At 33.7% G+C, this 19,270-nt stretch overlaps 2 protein-coding genes across 14 annotated transcripts in view; both read left to right on the forward strand.

Moving 5' to 3' along the window:
* LOC133200806 (probable 3',5'-cyclic phosphodiesterase pde-5) overlaps positions 1-6,831 on the forward strand; it is a 34,510-nt gene extending 27,679 nt beyond the window's left edge. For 9 of the 13 annotated variants that reach the window (XM_061336610.1, XM_061336617.1, XM_061336613.1 and 6 more), the window contains 8 exons: positions 560-713; positions 1,020-1,175; positions 1,474-1,524; positions 1,619-1,740; positions 3,495-3,606; positions 4,604-4,684; positions 5,132-5,220; positions 6,152-6,831. In XM_061336610.1, coding sequence (XP_061192594.1) covers positions 560-713; positions 1,020-1,175; positions 1,474-1,524; positions 1,619-1,740; positions 3,495-3,606; positions 4,604-4,684; positions 5,132-5,220; positions 6,152-6,488 — 1,102 coding nt within the window. In that variant the 3' untranslated portion in view covers positions 6,489-6,831. Of the gene's footprint in view, positions 1-559; positions 714-1,019; positions 1,176-1,473; positions 1,525-1,618; positions 1,741-1,968; positions 2,081-3,494; positions 3,607-4,603; positions 4,685-5,131; positions 5,221-6,151 lie in introns of those variants that run through there. The other 4 variants (XM_061336612.1, XM_061336615.1, XM_061336611.1 and 1 more) reach the window with 3 other exon arrangements.
* Positions 6,832-13,020: 6,189 nt separating this feature from the next.
* On the forward strand, positions 13,021-14,541 carry LOC133200820 (beta-1,3-galactosyl-O-glycosyl-glycoprotein beta-1,6-N-acetylglucosaminyltransferase 3-like). Its single transcript, XM_061336635.1, has 2 exons — positions 13,021-13,939; positions 14,279-14,541. Exons 1-2 carry the CDS (start codon positions 13,021-13,023, stop codon positions 14,539-14,541), a joined length of 1,182 nt encoding a protein of 393 aa, XP_061192619.1.
* Positions 14,542-19,270: the final 4,729 nt, after the last annotated feature.

Raw genomic sequence — 19,270 nt, forward strand, 5'->3', positions numbered from 1 at the left:
TATATGAAATCATAACATCTGTACCATTTATTTGAATTTTTATTACGTATGCAAGTTAATCAATTGTTATGCTTGGATATTTTGTGTATAACTGACAAATTTAGAGTGCCTTCAAAAATTGTATTTTTATTTATTTAATTTTCAAAGCAAGCATGATTTTAACTGAAACTATTAATTCAAGATGTTATCCTAAATGTCTAGGACATGATCTTTAATTTTCAGCAAAAACTTTTTACAGTTATTTTGATGCCTGGAGAATTTTCAATCTCTGACAAAACGCAAAATTTCTCCCTGTTTATAATTCAAGGAACTAAAGCCATTTTTTTTGGTTTAAAATAAAGAAATACCGTACTGTACTACTTAAAGACTAACTGTTAAGTTTTTATCATTTATGGTGTGGAGAGAAAATAAAAATCATTGTTTAATATAATTTTCCTCGAATACTCTCAATGATATCTTCTTATGAATGATGATAAAAATTCACTTCAAATTCTGTAACATAAACACAGGTTTTTTGTTGTATATGTGTGAGTGGCTTTCACTGTTTGATTTTGTTTAGAAGGTTTGACATTGATGATATGATCCGGTTTACACTGACTGTACGCAAAAACTACCGGAACGTCCCCTACCACAACTGGGCGCATGCCTTCTCTGTCGCACACGCCATGTTCGCCGTCATTAAAACATCCCAGCATCACTTCACGCCTATCGAGGTCAGTCCCAGAATTCTCTGCGCAACAGATATAGATATTAGAAATATATGTAAATGTTTCAAAATTTTAAAAAATGTATGTTTGTTTCTCAGAAGACTGCCTACTTAGGCATTATCATGTAGGATTTTATTAAACATAAGTTCTATTGGTGGTATTGAGACCAGTTGAATTCCTTGAATAAAGATTTTTCTATTAACAGTGATTAAGGACAGTTTTGAATCTCAGAGACAATTTTAGCATAAAGGAATTTAAACATACAATTGCTTCAATCCTATTATGAGTTTAAGAAATCCATGCATCTTTCAGAGTCTGGCTTTGTACATTGCTTGCCTCTGTCATGACCTTGACCACAGGGGAAAGACGAATGCTTTTATGGTCAAGAGCGCGGCTCCTCTGGCTGCCATTTACTCGACATCTACTATGGAGCACCATCATTTCAACCACACTGTCACCATATTACAGGTATCCTGGTCTCTGCAACAATTTCTGTCATAAATTTTTTGACTGAAACAGATTCGCAGGGACTTGATATAATTTAGCATGTAATTGTCATTCCTTAAAACGAAAGATAATACTGTTACTTAATACTCATGCTTTTCTGAAAAGAAACCTTAAAGAAACCTCAAAGAAAATAAATATTTTTATTAGTTTAACTTACAGATTTATTAAGAATGTTGGCAACTATAGTAATGAATCAAGTTAAAATTTAATCTATTATTTTATAATATCTTGTAGAAGAAATGTTTTGGTACTTTTTCAGAATGAAGGTCACAATATTTTCAAACACCTTACCTCAGCAGAATACAAGCAGGTGACATACTCATAAAATTTTAAGTTTAAAACATGAATTTCAATCTCAGACCGAGCTCTGTCTTTGGCATTTTACAACTTTTCTTTGATTTCAGATTTTGAGTGATATTAGGCATTGTATTCTGGCCACAGATTTGGCATTGTTCTTTGGAAATAGGTCCCGCTTACAGGATATTGCCGATAAAGGAGAGTTTTCATGGGATAATGCAGAACACAGGTGTGTTTATTGAATATTTTTTTCAAATTCTCAAACACATATGAAACACATTTTTTTCAAAAACTTTAACAAAACAGTAGCTAAAATACCTATCTTTTTCAATTATGTACAGTGAAAACATAGTCTCTATTGATCTATGCATTACAAAAAAAACACATTAAAAATATCCACTGGCCAGACTGTGGTAAAAGTAATAGAAAATTTATAGGGCATTTCTTGATTTCTCAGAATGCTTCTTCAAGCTGTTATTATTACGGGGTGCGATCTATGCGCAAGCGCAAAACCTTGGGATATTCAACTTGACCTTGTGAAATCGATTTTTGATGAGTTCTATAAAGAGGTACAATATGCATGCTGACGGATCATTGGTTCTTGCATGTCTTTTTAAAGAGCTAGAAGTCATGATGGTCGTAGCTGCTTCTTTTCGTCGTTGTTTTTTTTTTATTGTGTAAACGTTCCTAAAAAGAAAGAGAGCTTTGTTGGTAACGCTTTGGAAAACACCTTGTTTGGGAAAACATGAAAGCCTCTTGCCACCATAACTATGAAATAAGATAATTATTGGTGTGAGAGGCGCAGATTTGTATGGTAAAGAAGAAACTGTGATGAGCACAGAGAAATATATATAGGAAAGTTCACTCAGATTAATGAAATTACTGTGCTAACCATATCTTTTTAAAGCCACATTGTTGGATTTTAAAATTGTCCGAACCCTTCTATAGCTATTAAAAGAGAGTACAGACTAAATGACTCTATCCTTAGCAATTGAGTTTGTGAAAGATGGGCATGATATATTGTATGCTGGGTGATATTGTGTATTATTACATTTTCAATAGTGAAATACTGTGATTTATTTATTGAACAAAAGTGATATTCTTTCACAGTGTGAAAGGATACCAAAATGATATTTTGTCACAGTGTGAAAGGATATCAAAGTAAGTAAAAATGATTTCTGGCCTGTCATAAGATAGAGATAGTAAGTAAACCATCTTGATAGAGACTGAAACTGTAAATTTCCTCCCAAATATATATTTCTAAAATCCATGTTTTCAATCTCTCAATTGCTAAGCTATGACGTCTCAACCGCTCAACTATGACGTCATATCCTATAACACTGTCTTAAGAAAAGACAGAGGCAGAGATAAAGAAAATGTAATAAACAGAAAATTCAATGCTTTGTTGTTGAATATGGAATTTATTTCACTCGTGAGACAGGCATTTTTGATATTTTCATTCTTGCTTCACACTTGTAAAAATATCAAAAAATCCTGTCTCACTCGTGAAATAAATTCCATATCCAACAACAAAACATTGAATATCCTCTGTGTATATTACTAAATCTGGTTATAGTGAATCGATAAACCGAGTAGGTCATCAGGTAACAGCATTACAGAGGTAATTTCTGAGAGATGGTGTTGTGTAGGAGATTGTTATCTTGTCTGGGAGATTATGCTGGTATCTGCTTGGAGATTGTTTTGTTGTCTGAAATGTATGCTGATGTCTGGGAGATTGTGTTGTTCTGCGAGATGTGTTACTGTCAGGAAGATTGTATTACTGTCTGGGAGATTGTGTTGTTGTCTGAGAGATTGTGTTGTTGTCTGGGAGATTGTGTTGTCTAGGAGATTGTGTTGTTTTCTGGGTGCTTTTGTCTAGGAGATTGTGTTGTTGTCGGGGAGATTGTGTTGTCTTGGAGATTGTGTTGTTGTCTTGGAGATTATGTTGTCTTGTAATTGTTGTGATTGATGTTGTGATTTCAGACGTCTTGTTATGGCCAACAGCATGACGGCGGCTGACCTGTGTTCCATGTATAAACCCTGGGATCTCCAGGTACAACTTGTTGACGTCATCATGGAAGAGTTCTGGCAGCAGGTAATGTCTCCCTCTATAGCAACACCCGCGTATCGGAATCACATGATTTGAAGGATTCTAGTAATCTTAGAGTCTTAATTTTCAAGCCATGCAGAAATCTATTTTTAGGGAAGTAATGTTAAAAACTGATTTCACATATTCAACAATACCTGACTATATTTGTCAACTTGTCTTTTAAAATATCTGAAATTTACGTTAAAGGGAGATCAAGAGAAAATCAATATTGGCTATGTTCAGAACCCCATTATGGACCGCGATAAAGTTAACGAACTTCCTGAATCCCAGGTACACGTGATACTCAGGGTGATTAACACGCCTAACGCTCTGCACGTGACCAGCACGATTGTGTCGTCATATGTTTCATAATATTTATCCTGTCTTGTTTTATTCCTCTTGATGAAATGAAAATAAGTTATTAATATAACACTTGTGAATTTGAGCAAACAGGAACCAGAAAATGTTAAACAAGAAAAAAAAAAGATCTTTAACCTGAAAAACTATTTAGAAAAATTAAATTATTTAGAAAAATTATTAGCAAAATTAATTGCATCATATAAGTCTTCCAAGCTTTTATAGTAGACTATTTAGTAACATTCTGTCAACGATATCATACATCACAGAAATCTTCTAAGCCATCATATTATACGATTTAGTACTAGTTAGTAATATGTTTAGGCAACAAAATTATTTTTCAGCTTAGAAGTCTATAGTATCGCGACTGAAGGACTCAGAGGTCATGCTATTTTATTTGATAAGATGATAGTGTTCTCTTAGGTTGGCAAAAATACTAATTCGTTATTGTGTGTTATTTTCATCTACAAGACAAGGAATATCAAAATTTCAATCTGATTCAACAATACATGTAAAATGGATTAGATATAAGGATAAACATATTATATATCGTGAAACTGACTTGTCTCCCTTTCTTAACGCAATGGCGGCAGTTTGCCTCACTTTGTTTATTCACGATCTGACTAACGTCACTAACCTTCCCTAGGGGGACGAGGAACGATCCCAGGGACTGACTCCTATGCCGATGATGGATAGACAGAAAAAGAACGAATTACCACATCTTGAGGTAAAGAGTTGAGCTAACGGAATCCCGATATATGAATATTAGTAATATAAGAATTAAGAAATGCTGTGGAAAACATTTTGAGTTTCTGTTCTCCTTCATTAATTAACAGTCAATTCTGCACTTTTTACGTATTGTGTGCTGCCATTGTTTATTTGGAGCACTTTGTCCACGTAATTTTCTTAAACTGTTTGATTATTACTGCAATCAGCAAGCCATAATTAACACATGAGACAAAATGAGAACTGCATATCATACGTGTATATTCTAGCTAATAATCGTTGTTTTTTTTCAATATGTAACGCACTTTTAACTGAGAGTTTTGTTACTTTAAAATTGTTACTGTTTTTAACACATAATTTTAAAATTTTGAATGTTGTCAATGTAAGTTGACCTCTACTTTTCACACATATTTATGGTCACTATATACCAAAGGATTCCTCATTTTAGGTGGGGTTCCTTGTTGGCATTTGCCTCCCTTGTTACGAGGTGATGGCTCAGATCCTCCCAGAAACAAAACCAATGGTGAACGGAGCCATGTAAGTATAATCCCTCCATAATAAAACAGTTAGTTGTACAGTTGCTCAATTCAGTCCTCCTTAATGAAACAACCATTTGAAAAGTCAGTTGTACAGTTGCTCAATTCAATCCTCTTTAATTACAGTCAGTTGTACAGTGACCAAATTAAATCCTCCTTAATGGAAGAGTCAGTTGTACAGTTGCCAATTTATTTACTAGATATCGCTTTTAGTTTTATTTGACAAGTTTCTATTTTTACATATTTTTTTTTAATTTACATGTAATTGATGTCAGTGAGGCAAAATGTCTTTAATAAGTAAAAGGTAAAGAAAACGAAAAGTGATCAATCTAAAAAAACATCCACAAATAATACAAATATGTAAAGAGGGCATAAAACACGGACCCATGGAAATTCCAAAGGTGGGATCAGGTGCCTAGGACGAGTAAGCATCCCCTGTTGACCGGTCACACCCGCCGGGAGCCCTATGTATTGATCAGGTAGACGGAACTATCCGTAGTCAATTCAGTACTAAAAACAAAGGCCTAACAATTGGTATGAAACAAGTTAGCCAAAATACGACCCAATGATAGGTTATATTTGCTAACATGGTCATTATAAGACCATAAAATTTACGAAATGCTGACTTTAAACGAGGCTGTTGAAATCCCTGCAATATCAACTTGTCAGTGAGTAGCCTGCCTTGCTTTGAAAATTGATCGTACTCAGAGCAAGCTCTTGAGTAGCGAATAAGTTGGGAGACTTTAACACCATTGACAGGTGATGGTGGCATATTACTACATAAATAAGGAAAGTTGACGATGGAAAAGCAGAAGTCATCTCGTTTATCATACAAATTAGTTGGTAATTGACCTCTATCGTCCATAGTCAGTAAAATTAGATCCTGAATTTTGATTAAGAAATGATAAGTGGTATTTTATCTTGACCTGCAGTGCTAACTTGAAGAAATGGCGAGAATTAGCAGAGAAGGAAGCTATGGAAAAGGAAAAAGAAAATCAGGAACCTCAAAAACCACAGCAAACTGATGATAACCAGGATAATGAGATAGAAAAACAACCGATGATATCAGAAAAACCCAGTGATGACGCTAAAGTTACGTCAGAAAAGACTCTTTTATCGACGGGAGACGGCTTAGATGACAGTGCTTCAGATACAAGTTTTTTGGCGGCAGATAAACCACTGCCAGACATTTCTAGTGACCAAACCTCGAACATTAGTGTATCGTCAGAGAAAACGGCGTTATCGTTACACAGCGAAGAGTCACGATAATTAATCGGTCTTTTCATGAGATGTTTTATTTTTATTACAGTGATTTTAAATATTTTAGCGCCATGGAGCGTTTCCATGACAATGAACTTTGTGTTTAACCACTACGCAGGGTAACCATGGAGCGCGCATGCTCCGTGATGCAAGGTCTGTGATTTATTTATATTTCTTACCAGAGAGGGTATGCTGTTTGGGTACTCTCATATAAATTATTCGGAACCTCTTATTTATTTTCATGACGATAATACTCCACGACGTTCCATCCTTTCTGCGTTTTATTCCGTTAAGTGTTTTTATCGTAACGTTGACGTGTTGGATATTGTAGATTAAATCGTTATCAAAGTTATAGCTTTGACTTTCTGCTTTTTTTAAGCTTTAGTGGTTTAAAAGATGGTATTCATCGTCTGTGCGTGTTTAGTCTGTCAACAATTTTTCAAATCACTACTCCTAATTCTTACTAGATTGTTCCAAGGCACGCATGTGTCACCTGCTATAGTTTCATTTAAGATACATATACATGTATAAATAAATCTAAGAGTGGTCAGCTATTCACTTGTATACTACATGTAGTACGATATAGTTCAAGCATTTGTTTAAGAAGGACAGTGAATTGGGAATAAACCTGCTTCAAAACCTTTAACCTGTTTACTCATCCAGTAAATGTAGGTCAGATCCAGCAGCCGAAACATGTATGGCATTTATAATATCTAGATCACAGGTACTTGCGGAATATTCAACCCTGAGGCTTGTTGGACATTTCTTCACAAATTATATTTATTACAGTTATTTAACATGTTTGCATAGGAAAAGTCGGGAAAAACGCGTAATTATAATAGTTCCATACAAAAAATACCCTAATTTACATTATAAGAGAGAAAGGTATGTCACTCCGTTTGTTTACATCGTACCCCCGCTGGTTTTTCGGGGTTAAAAACATGTATTTATTTTATTTAAACCTAAATGTCGGATCACATTGTGTCTACATATATTTCTGTCATAGTTCATGCTATTGAATTGACTCTGCATCTCGTATGAATCCCAAAATTAATCCTCAAACACGATTACATTCAGTGCGTTGATAAATCCTTAGGTAAACGCAACGGAAGTGCATAAAGAATGTATTACCTATAACGATAACACCCGAGATAGATTATTACGTCAGTCAAACAATCTCTCAGATGTTATCGTTATAGGTAATACATTCTTTATGCACTTCCGTTGCGTTTACCCAAGGATTTTTCAAGCAAAGGTCTTTTTTTACCAAGCAAAGGTGTCCTTTCACAAGGAATACACATTTGAAGTATGAAAGCCCTAGCACCAACCATTCAAAAGTTATGGCCAAAGTTAAGTTTTTCTAAAGTAGGTCAAACGAAAAGGACAAGGGTTAAAGTTGTTACCCAAGGAAAGATCCTGTCAAAAGGGTATACGTGTGAAATTTGAAAGCCTTAGTATTTCAAAAGTTTTGGCCAAGCTAAGGTCATTCAAAAGTAAGCCAATGTCAAAGGTCAGATCAAAGGGTCAAAATTGTTGGTACCTAAGGAAAATCTTGTCACGAGAAATGCACTTGTGAAATAGGAAAGCCCTAGCACTCAAAAGTAATGACCAAAAGATCAAGATCTTCCCTTGGGTAATAACAAATTTAACCCCTGTCCTTTCAAAAGTAGGTCAAAGGTCAAGGGGTCAAAATTGACAAGACCTTTCTTAGGATACCAACAATTATAGCCCATTGACCTTGACCTTGGAGTTTGACTTACTTTTGGAAAACTTTAACCTTGGTCGTAACTTAGCAGTTGGTTCTAGGGCTTTCATACTTCACATGTGTATTCTTTGTGACAAGACCTTTCTTAGGATACCAACAATTAAAGCCCATTGACTTTGACTTTGGAGTATGACTTACTTTTGGAAAACTCTAACCTTGGCCATAACTTTTGAACAGTTTGTGCTAGGGCTTTCACACTTCACATGTGTATTTTTGTGAGAAGACCTGATTTTGGATACCAACAACTTTGACCTTGTCCTTGGAGTTTTTGAAAAAACGTTAACCTTTTCCATATCCATTCAATGGTTGCTGCTGTGGTTTTCATATTTCCCAGGTATATTCCTCGAGACAAGACCTTACTTTGGGTACCAATATATTTGATTTGCATTTGAGAAAGTTTACTTCGCTATAAGTTGCCATACGGGGACATCATTGTTTCACAAACACATCTTGTTCTTAATTGTGTTATTTTTTAATGAAATTTATTGAATTGTAAATAATTTGTCAGCGTCTATACTAACCACTTTATCGTGTACAGACCCCTCGTCAATATAGTTTCGATTTTGATTTATGGGGCGTACATAATCTCAAATCAAAATAGTTATGGCAGTTTTAAATTTAAAAAAAACAACAAACAAAACATTCAATACTCTCTTTATGGCTAATGTCTTGATACAGTGGCCCTGTTAATGTAATGCCTTTAAGCAGCTCTCTGTCGGTAATGTATATTTTACATGAAGTAAACATGTCTCTCCGTGACCACTACAACACTGTCACTTACCGAGGTCTCGGTGACCTTTAATTGATACCGATATAATCATCCGGGGTAAGATATTCTACTTTTTTCTCCTTTTACAACAGCTGTTCTTTTTTTAATCATTCAGATGACGGATAAAGTATGTGCGGAAAATGAAAACTACTCAGAATGTATCAGATGTATGTAGTGTAGTTTAGTCTTGCTTAATTTCAGTTGTTTGTATGGCGGATTAATTGTTCAATTTATTGATAGTGGAGCCTTGTTAATCCCGATCAAATTGTTCGGATTCACGAAAAGTTCAGATCGATAAAACATTCGAGGGGCATTTGAAAAGTTTTAAAATATTTACTATATATATATAACTGAACTTCATTGAAAAGAGGAGAAAAATATGCATGTATTATGAACTTTGCACTTTATGTGACTAAATAACTCCGAAAAGACTTAAATCATGTGTAACAAAAGACAGAGGTTTATCGAATTAAAAGAACTACGCACGCTAACTCTCGATTCCCGCCTACATTTTACACCCATTTTTTTCAATACTAATGGCAATCTGGCCGTAAAATCTTTGTTGAATGTAAAGAACAGTTCAATGGTAATTGACTGCTAAATTTAATTCCAGTGTTAAGTAGTTAATTACCCCTAATTCCAGCTCTTTAAATAAGGGGGGTAGACGATATTTTTCATAGAAATCGGGCTTTAAAGCATCACCACATTTTAAAATATTCTTGGATATGAATAAACGTTCCTTAAATCTTTTCTTATGTTTTACTCATATAAAATTAAACATATATTATTAACAAAATACAATGTTTTAGTTGTAAACCCCTTTGAAATTGGTGAAAAAAATAAGCATTTTTGTATTTTTTTTGTCTGTAAACATATGTTCCCCCCCGTGAAACACAAAAAGCTTTGGTGTGAATTTGTGAAATGACAGTCCATATTACCTGTAAAAAGGAATTTTTGTTTCATGCGGGGGAAAGATGTTTTAAAAATATTTTCCGTTTTCCGTTGATTTCTATAGTGAAAAACTCAAGTTTTACCAAAATTATAGAGTTATCTCTCTTTGTTTTCCCAAAGAAGTAATGTTTTATGAAAATTCCTATAAATATCTATATAGATCTGAAAAATCATTCAAATATGTTAACTTTTGAAAACTGACTTGGAAGTAGGCGGGAGAACAATACTATCGTTCGCAGTTCTTTAAGAGTTAACATTTGTTCATTACTTGGATGCACATTAACGGACACAATTGTCATTTGGAAGAAAGTTTACATCCCCTTCAAAAATCACTGTAGTTTACTATAGTTAGCTATAGTAAATACTTAAATACTTTAATTTACTATAAAACTTTACTCTAGAACTTATTTTGAGAGCCTTAATATTAGTTTAGCTACAGGTTAATGATGTAATTTTAGAAATAAGTATGAGTATACAAGTTATTTTTCCTTTTAATATCAGAAAATTGCATGCCATTTGGAAACCTGGATGAAATATATCTATTTGAAATTAATAGTAAAAACACTGATTTACAATAGCAAATACTTTGATACTATGGTAAACTATAGTTTACTATATTTTTGTTTTTGTCAGGGATAGGCTACAGTCTTTACAGTCATATACAGAACAACCTGGAGCTCCGATAGTTTGGAGGAGGTCTAAAAGTGTATAAATATGGCATGCTTTGTCAAAACTCGTACTATATATTGGATGAAAACAACGTCCCTGTGAGAAAATAACAGGGAGTGCAGAATCACTAGCATTAAGGATGAATAACACAAACATTTTTTTTTTTCAGAAATAAGCAAAATTTCTCATAGATTTATATTCAAATAAGTAACCTGAATAATGTTCACCGGGTAAAGTGGGAGACCTTTATAAGATTTTGTAGCAATGTTAAAAATATATACACAATTTTGTATAGAATTATATAGAAAACAAAACAAAGTCGCACATTTAAGCACCAAGAAAACTTACGATTTCTTTATATTTTAGGGACTTATTATTTATGTCATTTCTATTCTAAATCAGTCAAAAAATATATATCAATCCAAGCATCAATTTTGTTTGTGCTATGCATCCTTGATTACTCAGGTGTTTGTACCTATTTTCGGGAACGATTAAGGCTCCAGGGAAGATTTTGTTAAGGCTGTCCTGTATTTTTAAAAAAAAATCAAAATGGAGCCGTTCTAGATATTACCTCATCGTTCACAGATTCCAACTCCTGGAAATAAGATTATACTTGACATTTATCTCAAATTTATAGAGGATATTCATTTTTTTTTTTAGCTGACTGACGTTTTTCATACAAACTGTTAGGCCATTATTTTTACACTGATTTTCCGTTATTTCCCGATCTTGACAATGAGCACACGGCGGTTGTGACCGGTCGTTTGCGTTGATCTCGACACAGTATATAACAACGCAAAATGTAATAGTCTCTGTTAATTACATTTTGCGTCATTATTACATTTTGCGTTGTATTGCACCTTTATAGATTACCCGAGCAGTTTGCTCTTACATCAATGAAACATACAATGACGTACATATCAACAAAACAGTATTCAACATCGTAATTTGTACGATAATTTATAAAGAAATAAAACTGAACATAAAATGTTTTTCTCGGCTTATTACGGTATTTAACGTTGCAGCTATTCAAAAAATACATAACGCTTACGCGGGCTGCAACATCTGCACATTAATTCCCAAATTAACAAAGAAAACATTTTTTTTTCTAAACCTCGTCAAGATACAATATTATACAATAGGAACTTCAAACGTTTTTAATAATTAGGACCACCATAATGTGTATTGCTATGCTCATTAAATTAAAAATAATAATATTACCCAATATTTTTTTGTAAAATCGTAACAATTTTACGTTTAAAATTTATTTGTCATTTATCTTCCTGTCAATATTCATTTCCGTTATCTATAACTTTCCCTGACAAAATGTTCTTCTGTCGATTACCCAAACCAATTTTATAATTTATAAGACAAATGAAAATTAACATTTATAAAGACAGAAAATTAGAGAATGTAAATATAAGCATTGAAGTATTACTTTTGGATGTCATCTGTCGAATAAAGCACCTGCCAGTGCCAACAAATTATCATACCGCGCTTACAAAGTAAAAAAATAATAATTTGATTCTTAATATACTATTCTCAGAAGTTTTAAAAATCCATTTCACTTGGTATACATAAATATATATTATTCCCCACAAATTTCGTCCGGAAGCTGAAGCGTCCGGATTTTTAGAGTCCGGATTAATGAGGCCTCATTTATGCCCTGTTCGCACGAATGTTTATACTTCACAGGAAACTAATGCGAAGATAAATAACGCCAATCTTTTTTTTTAATTAATGAGAACTGAATAGAATTCACACGACAGTTAATTAAACATTAAACTATTATTTTTTGAAAGATATAGTCTAATAACTGCAACGATGTGAGCAGAACAAAACTTTCTAAGTACATGTTTACCCCAAACGTACAGATTTTAAGACCTAATTCCTTGAAACAGCATAGTCCTCGACGTTTAGTCCTTAATATTGATTGCCAAAGAATAATTGAGGGTGATGAACTCCATATTTATTATGCTTGACATGTGATGAAATCAAAGCAATTCGATACAGACATGGAAAGTATAGGTATAAACTGTAAAAAATAAAAAATTTTTAAAAAATAATAAAAATAAAAAGAAGATTGTACTTTTTGGTCTTAAAAAAATGATAGGTGACATACTGATACTCCGTGAGTATGCCATGAATTAACTAAACTGTTTTTAATTAAAGTTCGTATGACATCAAAACGAGTAAATTTCACATGAGTATGCATTTTCTTCTATTTCCTTTCAGAATGAATTCATCTTGACAATAATTAATGAAAGATGGTTCGAGTACGATCGAAAGTCTTAATTGGATGCGGTTTTCTCGTCACCACGCTTACATTCCTATTCCTTGTTCTCCAGTATGTGGAACTTAATCATCAAACAAAACTTTTAAAGAAAATGATTACCTCAAACGTACAGATTGCCAAGCCTTATCCCTTGAAACATCATAGTCCAAGGCGTTTAGTCTTTGATGTTGACTGTCAAAGAATAATAGAAGGCGATGAACTCTACATAAAACATGCTAGAAATGTAATGAAATCAAAGCAATATGAATTTTCAAATGATGCAGATATGGAAATGAAAGCTAAAAACTGTAATAGATTTTCTGAAATTTACGACTATGAAAATTTCATTGTCTCCAAGGAGGAGCTCAACTTTCCCCTTGCTTATACAATATTGACACATAAACATGCCGTCCAAACTGAAAAACTTCTCCGAGCCATCTACAGACCACACAACATTTATTGTATTCACGTGGACAAGAGTTCTAGTGCATCACTTCATAAAGCCATAAAGGCAATAGCAAGTTGTTTTCCAAACGTCTTCATTGTTTCGAAAGCTGAGGAGGTCATTTATGCAAGTTTTTCTCGGTTGCAAGCAGATCTGAACTGTATGACGGATCTTTTGCAAACAACAAAGGTTCGTTGGAAATACTTGATTAATCTACCGTCTCAGGAATATCCCCTCAAAACTAATTTAGAAATAGTTAAGATTTTGAAACTTTTCCATGGCAGAAGTAGTATCGAGGTTCGTAGTGCTGAAAAATGGCGTCATCGCTTTCAAAGGTCACATAAAGTCATCGGTAATAAGGTGAAACCTATAAACAAGAGAAAGTATCCGCCGCCCTATAATATAACCATAGCAAAAGGGAGTGCGTATGGTGTATTTAGTCGTAGTTTTGTGAATTATTCAATCAATGACATCAGAGCTCAGAGACTTTTAGAATGGTTAAAAGACACTTATAGTCCTGATGAATTCTTCTGGGCGACTTTAGCAAAAAATAGTCGCCTCAATGTTCCAGGTGTCTTCTACAATAGTGAGTATAACATGTAATTGTAAGCTTCGGTTCATTTTTTTCTCGGTGGATTTTTTTTATTAACAATAGATTTTGAAAGATAGAAATTAACTAATTCTCCGGCTTTGATTTCAGTAATAGAGAAGGGTTTTTCTTGTTTATACATATATATTCTTCTTCATACATATTTATTTTGAAATATTAAAAACTATAGATGTATTGAAACCCCTTCCCCCAATTCAATTAAATCTTTAGCAATGAGCTGTCGTACGGGGGCATTAGTGTTTCACAAACTGATCTTGTTGTATCTAAAATTTCCTATAAATTAAGTCATTTATCATGATCGATTTAAAAATACAGTTGTAGGTGTGAACGTAAGGAGATTATGGATCGCTGTAACCGTGTCCTGGAATGTGGAGCGTAAATGCCATGGGAAATACGTCCACTTCATCTGTGTGTTTGGCATCGGCGATTTGAATAAACTGGTGTCGAAGAAAAACCTTTTCGCAAACAAGTTTTACTATGACTATCAGCCTTTGGCTTTACAGTGTCTGGAGGAATGGCATTTAAATAAAACTTTCACTGAAGCACACGTTGATGCTAATTATCATAGATATTTATAACATCATTTATGTTTAATTTTTTATGTTGCTATGTTCCTGTACAGTACTTAGATATCAAAATAAATATATAATTTTTTCTCTCAACAGTAAGAGGTCTATGCACACTTTAGACAACAGCATAAGGTAAAGTATTTATCCACCCTTTCTTTGTCATCAGATATAGGTGTGGTTTATATCCTCACGCTGGATATCGTGTATATCCTCTTGCTGGATATCGTGTATATCCTCTCGCAGGATATCACCAGCTTTATGTGAAGTTTCTGTCCACACCTTGAATGTCACCAGCCGTCTGTGAAGTATCAATGAAGGAAAGTAAGGCTTCAGCTTATGGAAGTCGAGCTTTTGGCGGAAAATTCCCAATATTAAATAATTTTCCGTAATAACAATCATCATTAGCAAAAGTTAAGCCAGATATCAGACAAAATTAAAATATTTTATAATTTAAAATTAATTTCAAGAAACTGCTTACCTAAAAGTGGTGTTGTGACTTCTAAACATATTTTCTGATTCAGTCTAGAAGTTTATCGACTATATAGGTTATTGAAATGTTTATGATATGATTTATTTCATTTCAATTGCAATGTAATTGGAATTTCAATTGCAATGTAATTGGAATTTCAATTGCAATGTAATTGGAATTTCAATTGCAATGTAATTGGAATTTCAATTGCAATGTAATTGGAATTTCAATTGGATTGTAACTTGACTCGTACTGAATAATTTCTAAGTGAAAGTTTATTTCTGTTTTAATTTTTTATTTTGATAATTTTTTATGCATCAAATGAAATAAACAGGAAATGAAAGGTACAGTAAAGGCCAAATTTCCCCTTTTATTTGAATAACATTTAATTGAAAAAGTAATAGTGACAAAGTGAAGATAGCGAACAGTGATTATCAAAATATAAAGATACCGAACAAGGTCAACAGTCTATTGAAACAAAACAAATCGAGCAGAGCAAACACGGACCTCTAACACATCAGAGACGGATCAGGTGCCATGGAGGAGTAAGCATCCCCTGTCAACCGGTCACACCCGCCGTGTGCTCCTTGTCGTGATCGGGCAAACAGAACAATCCGTCGACAATTCATTGTGAATTAATGGCCTAACAAAATGTATGTAAAATGTCAACTAACATTTGATTTAACAACGATTGGTCATTGTATCTACCGTAGAAATTTCAAAATATTGACATTAAACGAGAGAGTTGATAACGTTGTACCATCGTCTTATCTGTCAAAAACTTCCCTTGTTTGAGAAATTGTTCGTACATAGAGCATGCTCTTGCCTATCCAATCAACTGGGAGACATAAACTCCATATGCAGGTGATGAAGGTATATTATTACAAAAGTAAGTGAAGTTGACAATAGAAGAGTTGAAGTTATTGCGTTTACCATAAAGTTTTGTTGTTAAGTTACCATTAAAATCTTTATCTAGTAAAATATCCAAATATAAAACAAATACTAGTATGTCCGACACTATGAAGTAGGAATGTAAAAGATCAATATTGTTAATTGATAAAACGTCAGGGTTAGGGTAAGGGTTAAAACGTCGTCGATGTATCTAAATGTTGAATTGAAGGCAACAGCAAGAGACGTCTTCTTTTCATGTAGAAGTTTTTGAATATTCTGCTTCATATAAATACAAAAATAGGTCCGCAAATAACGGGGTGCAATTAGTAACCATGGCAATTCCAACAGATGGTTGGAGGACTTGATCTCCAAAAACTACATAAATAATGTCAATCAGAAGCTTAAGCATCTTTTAAATATCAACTTCGGAGTACTTCTGTGTATAATCAGAATGTTTTTTAAACAAAATAATTTTGCAAATTACAAATGAAAAGGTAAGTAAATTTACGAGTTCCATTTTTATTGAAATTGCAGCTGTCTATGATGTCAAAAAGGATAGACTTTAATTTATCGTGAGGAATGCTTCTATAAAGTGTCGAAAAGTCATACGTTTTGATGTTAACGATTTTGGTAATATTTTGTGATTTCAAATTTTCTAAAAGATCCTTGGAGTTTTTAAGTATCCACATCTGATTTACACCAATTTTAAATATATCGTTGTACAGTTCTCCTGAAGATTCTCCTTTACTGCTAATAATATTTTAGTGAGGAGTAAAGAGGCTTGGTCGAACATTTACTGGAACCCGCTAGTATCTTTGTTCGTAAGGATTTTTATGAAGTTTTGGATCCCATAAAACCTACATACAAAACAAATATGTGAACAGGACAGAAAAGCACGAACCCCTGGAAATTCCAAAGGTAGGGTCAGGCTCTAGGAGGAGTAACCATCCCCTGTCAATCGGTCGCACCCACCGTGAGCGGGTAACTCAGAGAAAAAAGTGCTTAATTTGATCAGAATCAAAATTGATTTCAATATAAAACGAAGACTGTACAAAAGTCACATATAATTGTAAAAGCTTCTCGTGACTTGTAGAAAATTTGGATATCGGTGGTAAACACTTTTATTGAATGAAATATATGGAGACAAGGAACAGTATTCAAGCTCAAAAGTCCATTTAACAATACAAAATAGGAGCAGAGCAAACACGGATCTCCAAAACATCAGAGGTGCGATCAGGTGCCATGGAGGAGTGAGCACCCCCTGCCGACCGGTCACACCCGCCGAGTGAAAATTGAAATGATTTTATAAGATGAATAAGAGATGTTTAATTAGACTGTTAAGTTTAATGGACTCCCATAATTGAAAATCTGATTGTCTACCAGATTACTCTGCTATAGGAATATGTATAAAATACATGTTTATATGCAAACAATAACAAATAAAAAACAAATTCCATACTTTGACGACTTCAAATATAACTACTTATGATTTTTTCGTTTGACCGATCCTGACAAAGAGCAGACGGAACAAGGATCGAGAGGGGATGCTTACTCATCCATGGCGCCAGATCCCCCTCTGATGTTTTTAAAGGTCCGTGTTTTCTCTGCACCTAATTTGTATTGTTCCTATATGGACTTCTAAGCTTGTTAACTGTTCATTATCTTCATATTTCATTATATTAGGAATGACTCTAATTCTTGGCCAAATTATTCGAGTATAACCTGGTTTGGGTCAGTTTACGCTTTATAATCCGCGAAGCGGATTATAAAACAGCGTAAACTGACCCAAACCAGGTTATACTCGAATAATTTGGCCAAGAATTAGAGTCATTCCTTATAATTTAATTTTAAAATCATTAAATAACAATGGGTGTAAAATTTCGTTGCTTTTTATTAGTTCAAATTTGCCGCTCAGTAATACAACCGTAGTAACGGAAGTAACGGAAGTGATGGGAAGCGAGGGGAGGTAAAACTGATACATAGGCCTAGCAGCCTTGTTGTTTGTTTACATGTGGTAAGATCGAATTATTTTTGAAGTTAAAGATACATTTATTAAATCTGGAATTTTCCATGAATCCCGAGGACTGGAAATGAGAGGATTGTAAGGATACAGATGATTCAGCTGGTTGTCAGGGGGGTGTGTCCCCATACCAAACCAGGTTATATAGAAATAATTTGTGTTCCTTTTTTGGATATTAACCAATCAGAGGCTAGAATACAAACAAAATTAAATTATAAATAATTAATTAAAGTAAAACAGCTATACATCTTACAATTTCAATAGATAATGTATTATCAATAAAATGTGCACTAAAGTGAATTCCTCCATTTGTCGACTCCTACATGCATTAGGATGAAGTAGGAAGTCAATCATCTTAATATTCAGTTTATATAAGTTTAAAAGCATCTGAAGACATGCGTAGTTTTTTTTAATTGGACAGTTAGTTTTTATTGGAAAGTATTTTAATTTACCTGATCATTCTATTTTGTCAATGAAAGTTAGAATTCTAGAAAAGATTTACCATCATACAAACAGTCCATCACTGAGTACACCTTTCCGTAGACAACGAGAAGAATATTGGATTAGAAAACTAGGCATAGTCTTTCCCTATGGATGCAATGACAATGTCGATAGTGTTGGGAATCTTTCCAGTCCACAGTATAACAATGTAAATGTGATGGGACTTTTTACCCATACACAGAGATATAAGCGTAGTCATGGGCATCGGTCTTACAATACTTTAATACAAACCTTTAATATACGATGTCTCTTTTGATTCATTACTACCTTATGTAAATCAACAGTTAGATCTTCATCACATTCGCACCAAACTTTACTCTGTTCTTTTGAAACTTTTTAAATAGTCTACTTTAAACGGTCAAGGAAAGTCCTTTTTTTTTTATTCCTCGACACCAGAATACAGGCTCGGATCTGTGGTTATGGATATTGCAAATCATCGGCCTTTTAAACTGACACGTTTTACAGAAGAAAATGCAGCTAAAACAATCCGTTTTCCCTTAAACTTCAATATGCCAACAAGGGAATTGACATTAATATAAGTAATATTCTTAATCACAAAAGGGTCCAGTCTTGTATTCCACCATATTTCAAGTTGAAGACTACAATTTGTGTTTCCTACAAATATACATCGACTATTGCTTCCAGTCTTTTTAATTACAAGAAAACTTTACAGAGCCCTGATATTGAGCATTTGATACATAATCTTCCTTCCTTTTCAAGTTCTTCTTTACCCTACAACTATAGTCCTTCTGGACACGTCATTACTGGTGACTTAAATATAGTTAATAATGAGGACCTTAAATCATTAATTTTAAAAGGGCCAAAATTTAGGGAATCCCGATCTTTTAACTGGCGTC

The sequence above is a fragment of the Saccostrea echinata genome, unplaced genomic scaffold (genome assembly GCF_033153115.1).
Source record: "Saccostrea echinata isolate AGI-Se365-2 ecotype Australia unplaced genomic scaffold, CSIRO_AGI_Sech_v1 ptg000041l, whole genome shotgun sequence".
Classification (NCBI taxonomy): Eukaryota; Metazoa; Mollusca; class Bivalvia; order Ostreida; family Ostreidae; genus Saccostrea; species Saccostrea echinata.